The sequence below is a fragment of the Rhinatrema bivittatum genome, chromosome 9, assembly GCF_901001135.1.
Source record: "Rhinatrema bivittatum chromosome 9, aRhiBiv1.1, whole genome shotgun sequence".
Taxonomy (NCBI): Eukaryota; Metazoa; Chordata; class Amphibia; order Gymnophiona; family Rhinatrematidae; genus Rhinatrema; species Rhinatrema bivittatum.
Window position 1 is genome coordinate 266110225 of NC_042623.1, and position 13375 is coordinate 266123599.

A 13375-nucleotide genomic window follows, 5' to 3' on the forward strand; every position below is an offset into this window, starting at 1 on the left:
AGCCTCTTGTAGATACACTGTGCGGGAAGATGAATCACCTTAAATTTATAAATCAATACCTACCACCTTTTCTTCCACTAGCCAATGGACCGTTACAGTTCATAATTTCTCCCTTCATTTAACAGTGCACATTGTCCATTCCCACCTTTTATTAAAATCATTCAATACGTCCTCATTAACAAAGACCATGCTAGCACTACTTTCTCCGTTGTAAAAACATTCTAATAATTCTACCTCCATTCCATTTATAAATTATCTTTTATTTATTTATACAGGTGGCATAATCTCTACCTTATTAGCCATTGTAATATTCCACATTCCCCAGCCTTGAAATAGGATCTTTGCAAGTTAAGAGATCCATATTAGGATGGATCAATTAGCCGCTTTCCCAAAATCATTTTTATTTAAAATGAAACAGGCCCTAACCCCTTTCCTGCCATGCTAACCATTTCAATTAATTCCCTGACATTGCAAAAATTCATGATTTATCCGTACAACACAGGAATGCATAACTAAATACAAGCACTAATTTGTAACTTTCCTGTTCACGTGGTGATAGCTATCAAAAAATTTCTTGCAACATAAATATTTTTGGATCTGCTCAGTCATTGTTACTTGCAATGGTAAAAAATAACCTAATACAAAATATAAAAAATATTTAAATAATTGTTACGTTTTTGCTGGGAAAGAAAATCTGTTAAAAAAGTGGATACACATAAACAGTAGAAGTCAAGACACCAGATGCCATGTTCTTTCTAGTCCCAATTCCTATCAAACCTGGGCTCTAAAGTAAAAACGTTTTTTTTTTGTTTTTTTTTTTTAAATATATTGCTCCGATGGTTATTCATCATGTGTTATAGCCTAGTAAATACACAAGGTCTTGCATGTTAGTACCAGAGTGCAGAATGCATATAATTCAGATTTCCCATTTCAGTAGTTTCTCCTCCTGTGAACATTCACTATCAACCGAAAAATATGTACAACCTCATAACAGCATTATAGTATTTTAAGGGGTATGGGTAATCCAGTAAACTGTCATGCCACAATGTAAACCTCAAGGTTATGGCTTGGGCTGCTAGACTAAATGCTTGATTATCATTGGCTCATTCCCACCATTTTATTTCATAAGTTATCTAAGTAGTTAATAGAATGCACATTATGACAGTGCTAAGGTTTTAAAGAAGACTGCTTTTAGCTTTATTTTGATTCAGAAACATTGATGGAAAATGATTCATGACAACCACAATTAAGGGCCCATGTAAAACCCTGGCCATAAATGCATCAATGGTCAAGAAATCTCTTACCCATCATCACTACTAAATTCATGCAATACTATGGCCCTCTCCATTAGATATCATAAAATGGACCTGTGAATCAGTCTGGTGTACAGATGTATTTTTTAAAAAATACATCCACTATTTCAAAAGGTTCAACACTTAAATTTCCTTTTTACAAAAGCAGAATGGTACTTTTCAAAACACAGTTCCCTTTGAAATCTAGACTAGTAAAACTCTAGGGGTAGAATAATACAATGGACCATTTCATGGGGAAAGGTCTACAAAAACTACTACAGCAATATTTCTCGACCTGTGTTTGCAAAGTATGTACATCTTTAAATCAGAGGGCTCAAATTTATAAAATTCCATGGATTATACACTCTGGTTCACTAGCCCTGCATGGCTCTCATTCATCTAAATGTACTCTACCATAACCATCAATTAAATTCAATACCTGTTTTCAAATTTATTTTTTTTTTTTAACAAAGGCAAATTATATTAAATTTCAGGAAAACTATTACTTAGTAAAAACATATACTTAGAGGGCTCACTCTCATTGCTAAGATGAGGGCTATTAGGGCTTATGAATAATGGAAAACTGAAGCCACATAGGGAACCAAAGAGATTCTAAGATTCTCACACAGGACCTTGGTGACAAGATACTTGGCCTTGACTAAGTCTCAAGAGCGAACAAGGAGAGAAGAACTAGTTCACTGTTGTAGAGGAGACACTGATGGACAACAAAAGCCCTTCTTTAAAGAACAGTCCCCGCAGATGTAGATTCTACCACTAGACGATTGATCAAAAGCAGATGACACTTGAGGGTCATGCAATTTTCAGTAGTAAAATCTATCACTAATATGACTGTTTTTTAAAAAATAGAATTAAAACCCCCCAATTGTTTACTTCAGCTGTAAAAATCCACCAGGTTTCTCCAATTAAAAAATATTTATCAAAAATACCATGTTTTAACAATATTAGTTAAAAAATTACTTATCAACAAATAGGGAAAACCTATTAAAAATTTGTGAGTTTCAGCAATTTTTCTGAACAGATGGAGCTAGATAAAATTATGGGGAGTGGCTGGAGGAGATGCTTCATTATCCAAATCAGGATAAGGAAGCAGAGCAAGGATTCATCAAGTCAGATATTCCAGAGGAAGGAAAAATATAAATGCACTTCATTTAATATTGCCACATTCTTTCTACTAACACAACTGTCTCTTAGACACTGCCTTGATTGCATTTTAGAATCACTGAAATTCATTTTTTAAGCAACTGGATTTATCTGGGAATTGATTTGAGCTTAATTTTTGCATAGAAAGGAAAACATTTCAGACAGGATATCATAACATTTTTCATGTGTCATTATCCCCAAACTCATCATAACTATACATGCACAGTAGATGGTCATATGTAACTTCCCCACTTGAAGCCTTGCATTTGACCAAATCTGTACAAAGTCGTTTGCAAACAGCACAAGGGCAAATAAACTACAAAAAGAACAGAGCATATTTCATTCTTATATGCTAGCAGAAAAAAATAACATAGCTTAAAACAGGAGAAACAATTAGACTGTTTTGACCTTAAGTCAAATTTCTAAGAAATAATTGATTTTAGTGATCTCTAAGCACACTTACAAATAAAACTCACACAGCTAAATTCACCACTTCCCACCCTAAAAACATTCATTCAGTAGAAATTTCATTTAAAAGATACATTTCAGTGAAAGATTTTTATAAACATTTCCACCTCCCTGAATTGTACATCAAGTGATACTGGAAACAGCCCTTTTCTAGTGCAGAATGAGATCGGGGAGCACAGAGCTCTCTCCCCCTTCCATTAAATTGATAGTCCCTGCCTGTATTAACTGGCCACTCAAAAGAATTACAAAGGGATACAACTGAACACAGTTTTTCCTTTCTCTTGAGAAAAGGGCAGAAGAGCCGAGCGGCCATCCTAGGCTCAGCAATGGTTTGCTACATCAGGTTCTTGCTTCTGACGTGGTATTTACCAATTCAGGAGATCACATGGAGGGAGGAGAATCAGCAGGTCAAACGAATGCATCTCTCAGCAACCTTCAGATTCATCATTCAAGTACTAAAAGGAGCCTATGGCACAATGCACAGAAACTTCTAGAGTCAGATCATGATAAACCCGGAAGGACAGGGCAAGGCACAATGCACATGGTACCACGAGGGGGACAGTTAGGACATGGAAGCACACAGAGCCCACAGGGACAAGTGAAGCATGACAAAGAAGATGAAGAGCCCAGGGACACAGGTAAGCATAGTACAGCATGCAAAACCCAAAAGGGCAGGTCAAGGTGCAATGCACACAAAACCCCAAAAAAGGAAGGGGGAGGGTATGGCACAACACACGCAGAATAAAAGGCGATGATTCATACTAAGGCACAATGCATTAAAAAACATGGGAAAAGGCTATGGCACCACACACACACAGAACCCAAGGGGAACAGGTAAAGCTCAAAGTCTCTTAGAGAGTCAATAAAAGAAAAGAAGAACAAAACATTTCCCCCGGTGTGCGAAAGCCATGATTCTTGGGTTCGTACAGGCCATTGATTCGGTCCACAATTCTTTCTGGGCTGGAAAGGTCTTCACGACCGAATAAAACAAAGTCACCAGCACATTTCGTCATCATTCCTCCTTTCTCCTCCCCTGTATTTCCTGGCTGGACAAGTTGTCTCTTTCTGTAGAGAACTGATTTTATTTATTTTTACTTGTTGGGAGGGATGACTTTGATATACTATCAAAATAAAAAAATAAAAACTGATAAATGAGAAGGCGGCCACAGGCAGAGATGTTAACGGCTGCTCTTCATGGCTTCTTTGGCTGCCAGAATCAGTGGTGTCAAACTAGACAGTGGCTTTGCCAGCTTCAGGAATTGATGCTATAAGGTTGGGGAAGAGAGGAAGAAAGAAAACCAATCAGTAAACAGAAGAAATAGGTAGTCATTTCTTTTAAAAACTTATATTCATACTACGTTAACAGAATAATTTTCTTCTGTACTAGACGTGCTATGCTAGATATTATAGAGTCGCAAGGTTCTCTCTGATGCTGGAACTTGCCAAATCATTCAACTTCGATACCATGAATCAGTGGTATGCACTACCAGTCTTCCAGGGACAGCAAATGGGTCAGGTTTTCAGGATATCCCTAATAAATATGCATGATAATGATTTGCATACAACGGAGGCAGTATCCATGTAAATCTCTCTCATGGATATTCATTAGGAATATGCTGAAAACCAGGCTCATTTACAGCTCTCGAGGACTAGTCATATATAAAGGATGTTACTGCTGATCTCATACATATTAATTTTTAGCATGCATTATAACATGGTGACTTCAGAGAAAGCATAGTTGCTTACCTGTTAACAGGTGTTCTCTGAAGACAGCAGTTTACAAATGGTCATGTAATCGAATATCAATCAAACAAATTAAACTTCAAGAGCTTTCTGGAAAGGCAAAAGCCTTTCTGTGCTCATGTATAGCAGTTCCCATGCTGCAGCAGCTCTACAACTCCCTAGCTCCCTCGGTTTATTAATCCAGAAAAGAGTGCTTGTGAGAAGCTAGCTAAACTTAAAGAAGATAAAACGATGGGGCCCAAATAGGATACATCCAAAGGTATATTAAAGGAACTTCTCTAAGTTCTTGCATTTCTTCTGGCTAACCTTAATGCTTCTTTAGAGTTAGGAGTAGTTCCAGAGGACTGGAAACAGGTGGGTGTAGCTGTCATTCACAAAAGTGGAAGTAAAGAGGAGGCTTGGAACTACAGGCCAGTTAGTCTGACCTGTGCGGTGAGCAAAAGCAAGTCTTTTTTACCGTAAACTGTGTTCTTCGTAGACAGCAGTGGTTCCCAATCCTGTTCTGGGGACCCCCCAGCCAGTCAGGTTTTCAGGATATCCTGGGGGGTCCCCAGGACAGGGCTAGGAACCACTGCACTAATTACTCTTCTCTCTTGGCTCAAAGAGCTTTTGCTCTACTAAGCATGTTCAGGAGTTCTCGTGCTAGGTAGTTAACCTTCCTAGGAGGCAGGTGGGTATTTAGCATGGATAATTCATCCTACTGTCTACAGAGAACACCATTTAAGATAAGCAAACTGTCGACAAGCAAGGCTGAATTAATCATGACACCTGGGGAGTCCCAAGCTGAGAACTGCAGCAGAGCACTTACTGAAAAAAGCAACCAGACCCCAATGCAGAGAGTAGACTACTGGGTGAACAGACTCTGCAAAACTGCTTGACCACATTTACTGTCATTTCTTGACAGATTGTCCAGACAGTAATGGGATGTGAAGATGTGTACTGATGACCAACTTACAGCTTTACAGATGTTTTCAATAGGCAAGGCTCACAGATGAGCCACTGCTGTAGCCATTGCTGCATCACTTGATGAGCCGTAATGGAATCCATAATTTGGAGGCCAGTTAGGCATAACAATGAGTAGAGGGTTCACTAGCCAATTAAACAATGTTCATTTGGCAACTGCTATGCCCAAACATTTAGGATTGTAAGAGATAAATAAATAGTTACAAGGCAATATGGTTGAGTTCTCTTTTGGTAATAAGTCAAGGCTCTCAAAGTCCATTGAAAAAATGTTTTTTTTTCTCCTTCATATGCATGTGGTTTTGGAAAGAACATGGGTAGCACAATAGCTTGATTTATACGAAAGCTGACCCCACCTTTGGTAGAAATATTGGGTGGGTGTTCAGCACCACCCTGTTGTGGAAGAACTGCATCTTTTGACTGATTTGATCACAACAAGGAATAATACTTTCTGTGTGAAAAACTTTAAAGAAGCAGACTCCAATGGCTTGAAAGGTGGCTTCATAAGCTATGCCAGAAGTACATTAAGGTCCCTTAGCATAGATGGTTTGGTCAACAAAGGCTTGGTATGCCATGGGCCTTTCAGAAACTTTGATTCTAAAGGACAAGTGGATATCTGTTTTCTCTCTAATTGAACATGGTAGATCACTATAGTACTAAGGAATATCTTGACCAACAAGGTACTGAAACCTGAAGAGGAAGGAGAACAAGTATAGAAGAAGTTCTCATGATTCTCAAGTGAACAAGTCCAGGGAGCTCAGTTGACATCAAGAGGAAAACCATTTCCATTTAAAAATGTAAGCCCTTCTAGTTGAGGGCATTTCTGACAGATATTAATGTGTCTTCAACTTCCTTGGATAAGGATAAAGATGCAGAGAGCACTCAATATCCAGGCAGTCACGTTGAGAGAGAGGAGGCTCGGATAGTACGACAACCCTCCACGAGTCAATAAGGATTGGTCCTTAGATGAATCAAGACATGAAGGGCAATTGTACCAAGTATGAGAACCATACTTGTCTGGTTCATACTTGTGCAATAATTATCAGACAGGCCTAGTCTTTGAGCACTTTTTGCACCATCCTGGCTATTAGGGGAATTGGTGGAAAAGTGTACATGAGATCTGTATTCCAGGTGAGCAGAAAAGCATCCAGAGCAGACCTGAGTTTGCTTGGAAGAATGAAGCAAAAATCTTTCCACTTTTCTGTTTTCTTCTGATACAAAGCAGGCAGTGAATGGATGTCCCCAAAGGTTGAACAGCCTATTGGCTATTGATAGATGCAGGGATTATTTGTGAGGATGAGATGATCTGCCAATGCGATGGAAATCCCTAGCAGGTAGGTCGCTTGCACAACAATGGTTACATGCGTATCCTCACATCCTTATGGCTTCCTGGCAAAGAGTCCATAACTCTGTACTTTCTTGCTTGTTGACATAAAATATGGCTGTCAGTTTCTTTTGGATGAGAATCCTCTTTCCCTCAAGGAGATGAGAGAAAGCTCTCAGGGCATGTCTAATTGCTCAAACCTCCAACAGGTTGATTTGAAACTGCTGTTCCACTGCTGACCAAGTTCCTTGGGTTCAGAAAGGAACCTGTATGCATTATTCCCCATCCCTTGGTGGTTGCGTCTGTCACCAATGTGACCTGATGGGGAAGCAGAGCGGGATTCCTTCCTCTAAAATGTACAGATATAACCACGAGTAGAACTCTTCATTTCCATGAGACACTCATGAAAGTCATCAAGGACAGTTAACTGGTCCCTTGGGAGCAGAGGCCCCAGTGTAGGACATGCATGTGGAGGTGAGTTAGACTTCATGAACCGCCACTGGCATGTAGTCCAGAACAACCAGTACTTCCCCTAGCTGTTTCCTGAACTATCTGCACCAATTGATGAGTAGGGACCTGATGATCTATTGGGAGAAAAGCACTTTCCTGTAGAGAGTCTATCCATGCCCTAACGAATTTGATTTTCTGAAATGGAATCGGGGTTGATTTTTCAATATTTACTAGGAAATATACTAAAGAGGATGAATTGCCTTCTGCAGGGCGGCCAATACCCCCCTTTCTGGGAAGGTGCTGTAATTAAATCCCTTGCTCCAAATTGGAGAGGTTCTCCCACCAGGACAGCGAGATCCTCAGAGGCTGCGTGACGAAGATACATGACTTGAGGTCCTGGGATGTCTGCTGCCATTGCGACTGCAATGCTCACCGTGCATTGCACATGCAAAGGTGGGCTATTGGGATAACATAGACTGAGGCCGCCATGTAGCCCAGCAAGCGAAGCAGAAGGTGCGCACTCACAGTCCGACTGCTATGTATGAAGGCTCACAGCAGAGAAAGGGCCAGGGCCTGAACGCCTTCACCTGAACTGTGTTCAGCTTGGCTCCTCTGAAGTCCAGCTGGGGAGCTGGGCAGAGATGAGATTTTGCATAGTTGCTGGCAAAACCTAAAGTATGCAGGGCACACATTGTCAGGATCAAAGCGTCCAGATCTCCTGCGTGGGAGTCGCTTTGACCAGCCAGTCATCTAGACGTGCAGCACATGGCGCCTGAGGTACACTGCCACAACTGCTAGACACTTGGTGAAGATGCGAGGGGCTGAGGCCAAACCAAAAGGCAGCACCATGTACCTGCTGCTGGTCCATTTGTGTTTTAGGGCGGCCTGCAATTGCTGCTGCCCTGTATCAAGAATCTGGATCACTTGCTCCATCTTCCCTGCTTTCCCAGCTGCCTCCAAACTACTTATCTCTCCAAGGAAGGGGGGGGGGGGGCGGGGAGGGAATGAAAAAAAAAAACCTGCTGGCCTGTCCAGCCCTTACTCACTGCTTGAACCCTGACCAGACAGGTGGGGATAGCCCCCTTGGCCTGTTGTGCATAGGCTGGATGAGTGGAACCATGAGGCCCCAAGAAAATAGAAAAAAAAAATTTAAAAATTACCTTTTTTCCCTACGCTGCTGTGGGCTTCTGCCTGTGCTTCCTGCTCAGGCAAGAAGATCCCACTTCTTGTAATAACTTGGACAATAGCAGCTTGGGAAACAGCCAGGAGGAATAAGGAGACAAACTCTGGCGGTTTCTTTCAGTGTAATTTTATTTACAGTGCAAAACCAAAACAAAGTAAATGCAGCTCACCTTGCAGTGTTGATACAAAACACATTAAACACAGCAAGTTTTTGCATAGACTGGGCTCCTACTTGCTCCCTGGGGCCTCTCTAACACCTTCTGTGTCCTGACTCCTTTTAGTATGGTCAGAGGAGCCTCCCTTCACCCAGAATCCCTTGCAGGGCTGATTCTTAAGGAGACCCTGGCTAGATTCAGAGTCAGATTAACTGGTTTATAGTTTCCAGCCTCCTCCTTACGTCAACTTTTATGAATATGAACAATGTCTGCCCCTCTCCAGTCCTTCAGAACTACTTCTGACTCTAAAGAAGCACTGAAAAGATCAGCCAGTGGGGGGTTGCCAGGACTTCTCACTTTCTCAGAAGAATTTCTGCATGTTTAGTGTGTGGCGATCTGTATTTGACTATCAGGCAGTGGTGACTTTTCAGTGGCACACCTGGATCAGGTCTGAAGGCACAAAGGGCTGCCATGTCCTCTAAGTTAGGTGCTAGGGGTGGGACATCCTCTTCTGAAACCAAAGTGTGCTCATCTTGAAGTGCCTCTGGACTTTGCAATATCTGCCATCAATACCCTCGGATGTATCCCATCCAGCCCCATCCCCTTATCTATTTTAAGTTTAATTAGCTCCTCAAGAACAAACTGTTCTGAAAATCAATTGAGTTTTCCCTCACGTTTAATCTGGTGTTCATTTTATGTGGTCCTGCTCCACACTCTTCCACAGTGAATACTGAACAGAAATATTTGTTAAGCAATTTTGCTTTTACATCAGCCTCTACATATTCCTCCACTTCTGAGTTTCACACTTCCTTCTAATATATCTTTAAAAAAAAAAATCTCATCCCCCCCCCCCCCCCCATTTTACCTTGTTTATTGCTTTTCCTTCCATTTGAATTTTTCCATTCCTACTTTGTTATATTCTCTTAGCTTTTCCGGATATTGTTGCCAGACTTCCACTTTGTGAGTTCTTATAGTTTATGAATGTTACCCTTGTCTCCCTTACCTTTTCAGCTCCTTCTTTAGAAAACCATAGCACCCTCTTTTTCCTTTCTTTTATTTATTTTCCTAACAAAATTGCCCTTATATCATCTCCTTTTAGTTTTTCAACTGCTCTTCTACTTCCCCTAGATTTTCCCAACTTGCTAATGACTCCTGAAGTTTAGGACCCTTGCCTTTGAATGAACCTTCATCTCTTGTGCTCTAATACTGAACCGCACACCATTCAGATGCCAGGTAATCATCAATTACATCATCAGACATACTGTCCCCATCATGTCCAGTACTGACCCCTCCTGTGTGGGTTCCTTTACCAGTTCATAGAACAGTTCTCCCTGCAGAGAGCCCAGGATCTCCTTGCTTTTAGAAGACACTGCAACTGGGATGACCCAAGCAACATCCAGCAGATTGAACTCCCCTAACAATAGCACTTCCCCTCTCATAACAATTCTGTGAATATTCTCCATTAAATCTCTATCCATTTCCTGTCTGTATATTACATCAACATAAATAGATGCTCCATTCCCTCTTTCCAAATTAACCCACAGTGCCTCCTCACCTCGTAAGCCCTGCAATTCTGTTGCTTTAATATTTTTTTTACATAGGTCGTCACACCTCCTCTCTTTGCTAATAGGGAAGCAATGCAATTGTTTTAAAACAGAGAGCATTCTCTCTTTGAACTGGGTACCCGTAAACACAAAGGCAGAAGGATTCTCAATCAAAATAAATATATTTTTTGGAAGACCAAATTTCATCCTTAGCAGTGAGGACAGGAATAATCGAGTAAACAGGATAAACCAGTTACTCTTTTTCTGTTGTCTAATATATTTCAATATAGATCTAATAAGGAGCTATGTGGAACTGGAGTATAGCATTTTGGTAATGCAATTAAGTCATCATGGTCATATTCCAGACATTTGTAGCAAATCTTATGATGGTTATTATTGGACTTTTCTCTTTGCATTTGAGAAAGAAACTGAAGCTGCCAGTTTTCTTCTCAGGCATGGTCATGAAAACGGACGATGCAAAAATAAAGACATTTTCATATGCATTTGAGTCCCTGAAGAAAAGAAAAGTATTTTGGTCAGGTAACCTGCTAGTACAGTGCTGCTTAAAACAAAAAAGATATGGGACCACAAAAGGCAAAAACGTTTAAGGAAAAACTTGGAAAATACCACAAAATCTAACTGGTTAAGTAACTGGGATGTTTTTCTGGCAAAAAAGCCAACGCTAAAGGGAAACATTTTAAATTCCTATCCACCGGCTGATGACAAAAAAAACATCTGGTCATGGCAGAAAAAAAATGAAACTGCTGCGAGACCTTTCCAGTGTGCAAACTGTCACATGAACACAGAAAGGTTTTTGTCTTTCCAGAAAATTCTGGAAGTTTTCTCAATCTGGTGTTGAGTCACAATCATTTGACCCACTTGTGTGTCTGGTGAACCTGCTTGACTTCAGAGAAAAAACATGAACACGGATACAAATATTTCTAAGCTTAAGAAGGACAAGCTCAACAATGGAAGATGAAATCTGCTTTGACAGCAAATGAGATTAGGTATCTTGGAATTGGAGTGGTAAGGCAGAAATAACCAGTAAAAGTTTCATATTAATAGGAGTAGAGGTGTTTTTTCTAATGAGATCGAAATTTCAGTCAAGTAATTTATATTGGCCTGGGAAAGGTGTGTAGAATAAATATTGCATTATCTGACGATTTCCCCCTCAATGTTTATTAGCTTAAGAGTTGGGCTGAAAGGTTGATCTCATCAAAGCCTCTCTTTCGGCTGTAGTCACTTAGAACATGAAGTCCTTATTTGTATGTTTCTGTGGGATGCAGGAGAGCAGGAGGAAGGGGGCAGTTAAGGGAAAAACAGAATAGTGTAGTTCAGCAAATGGGAAGAGAGCACAATGATGCTGAGATAAACTCCTTTATAATTCTACCCACAATCTTCTGTTCATGCAAAAATCAATTCCAAGTTACCTGTAACAGTTCTCTGGCTGCACCTCTCTTTTCTACATCCATTTCCAAGGAGCGATTCAAGAAATCCCGGAATATGGGGGAAAGCTTTTCCGGATTCTGCAGCTCTGGGGTCCCATTAGTAGCAATCAAATACAAAGCCTAGGAGAAAGGAGATGCAATCTCAGTATATCAGAGGTATGTATCCTGCTTTTCTGTTGAAATGGAAACTAGTCTCTAGGCTCACAGGCCCATAGCTTGATACTGTGGGCTTAAAGGAATTGCAGATAAGCTAATAATGAAGATACCAAAATTATGAAAAGTATCCTCAACTACTGCACTGGTTTTCTTTAAAAAAAAAAAAAAAAATTACAGTGACAATAGAATTAATACAAGGCCAGAATCCATTCAGAGATAAATTGATTTCACTTATTTCCTTTTTTTTTTTTCTAATTGCCTTTCCATCAAGTGCTCAAGGCAATTTACAAAACAAAAAAAAAATATTCAAAAGTTTAGGTTCTCTGGTCAAATTGTATGTTTCCTTGAATCTCTAAGTGAACAGAAGCTGACACAACCTCTAAACGGTACAAATGTTTGGACACGTTCTATAAGCACAACTGTGGTTTGTTTTTTTTTGTTTTCACAAAATTAAACCAGACACCTTTCTGCAAATTTTAATATGCAATTACTATTTGCAGTTTTTGGTTTTTTTTACACATTCAAACTAGGAAATCACTGAATATGGCACATGCCAAACTTTGGGCACTCTTTCATTCAGTATTTTATAACAGCTCCTTTGGCAGAAATAACAGCTTCCAAACATTTCCTGTAGCCAAGAAAGGGTCTATTCTTGCTTTTGGAATTTTTTTCCCACTCTTCTTTGCAGAATTCTTTTAGCTCAGAAATATTCTAAAGTCTCCTTGCACGCAACTACATGGTTGAGATCCACCAACAGATTCTGAATAATATTCAAAATCTGGGGGCCTACAAACCATCTCTCTTTCCTGTAAATACTTCATGGTTGATTTTAAGGTATGCTTTGGATCATTGGCTTGCTGAAATATCCAACCTCTTTTCACCTTCTATTTCTTCACTTACCATGGGACATTAGTTTCTAGGATATGTTGCTATTCAGTTGAATCCATTCTTCCTTCCACCTGAACAATACTTCCTGAGCCTCTGGCTGATGCACAACTCCCCAAAGCATAACACAGCCATTCCCGTGCTTAAAAGTTGGTTAGATGTGTGTTTTTTTTCAAATGATTCACTATTTTTTCTCCTAATATATCATGTGTTTTAGTTTCTTGAGTGCAACACACTTTGTTCCAAAAAGATCTCAAGGTTTTGTTTTGCATTCTCTAGATGATGATGATTTTTGTGATGAGGTTATAGAAAAGATTTACTTCTGCAACTCTCCCATGCAGATCATTGTTGTGTAAGCATCGCTGTGCTGTGGACAACTACTCCAGTGGCAGCTAAACTTTTTCAGCGGGTCGTCTGCAATGATCTTTGGGTTGTTTGCAGATCTGACCAATTTTTGGAAAGTTGTATCAGAGATTTTTCTTGGTCTTCCAGATCTTGCCTTGATCTCAACGGTTTCGTGTAATTTCCATTTGCTAACCATGCCAGTGCCAGTTGGAACTGCTAGTTGGAAGCATTTAGAGAGCTTTGGACAGATTTCCACTGCTTT

General features: G+C 40.1%; 1 protein-coding gene across 2 annotated transcripts in view; it reads right to left on the reverse strand.

Annotated features, from left to right (window-relative positions):
- Positions 1–746: 746 nt before the first annotated feature.
- Positions 747–13375, reverse strand: part of PAK2 (p21 (RAC1) activated kinase 2) — a 233987-nt gene continuing 221358 nt past the window's right edge. For both annotated transcript variants that reach the window (XM_029615636.1, XM_029615638.1), the window contains 2 exons: positions 11710–11847; positions 747–4186 (listed from right to left, as the gene is read on the reverse strand). In XM_029615636.1, coding sequence (XP_029471496.1) covers positions 4100–4186; positions 11710–11847 — 225 coding nt within the window. In that variant the 3' untranslated portion in view covers positions 747–4099. The remainder of the gene's footprint in view (positions 4187–11709; positions 11848–13375) is intronic.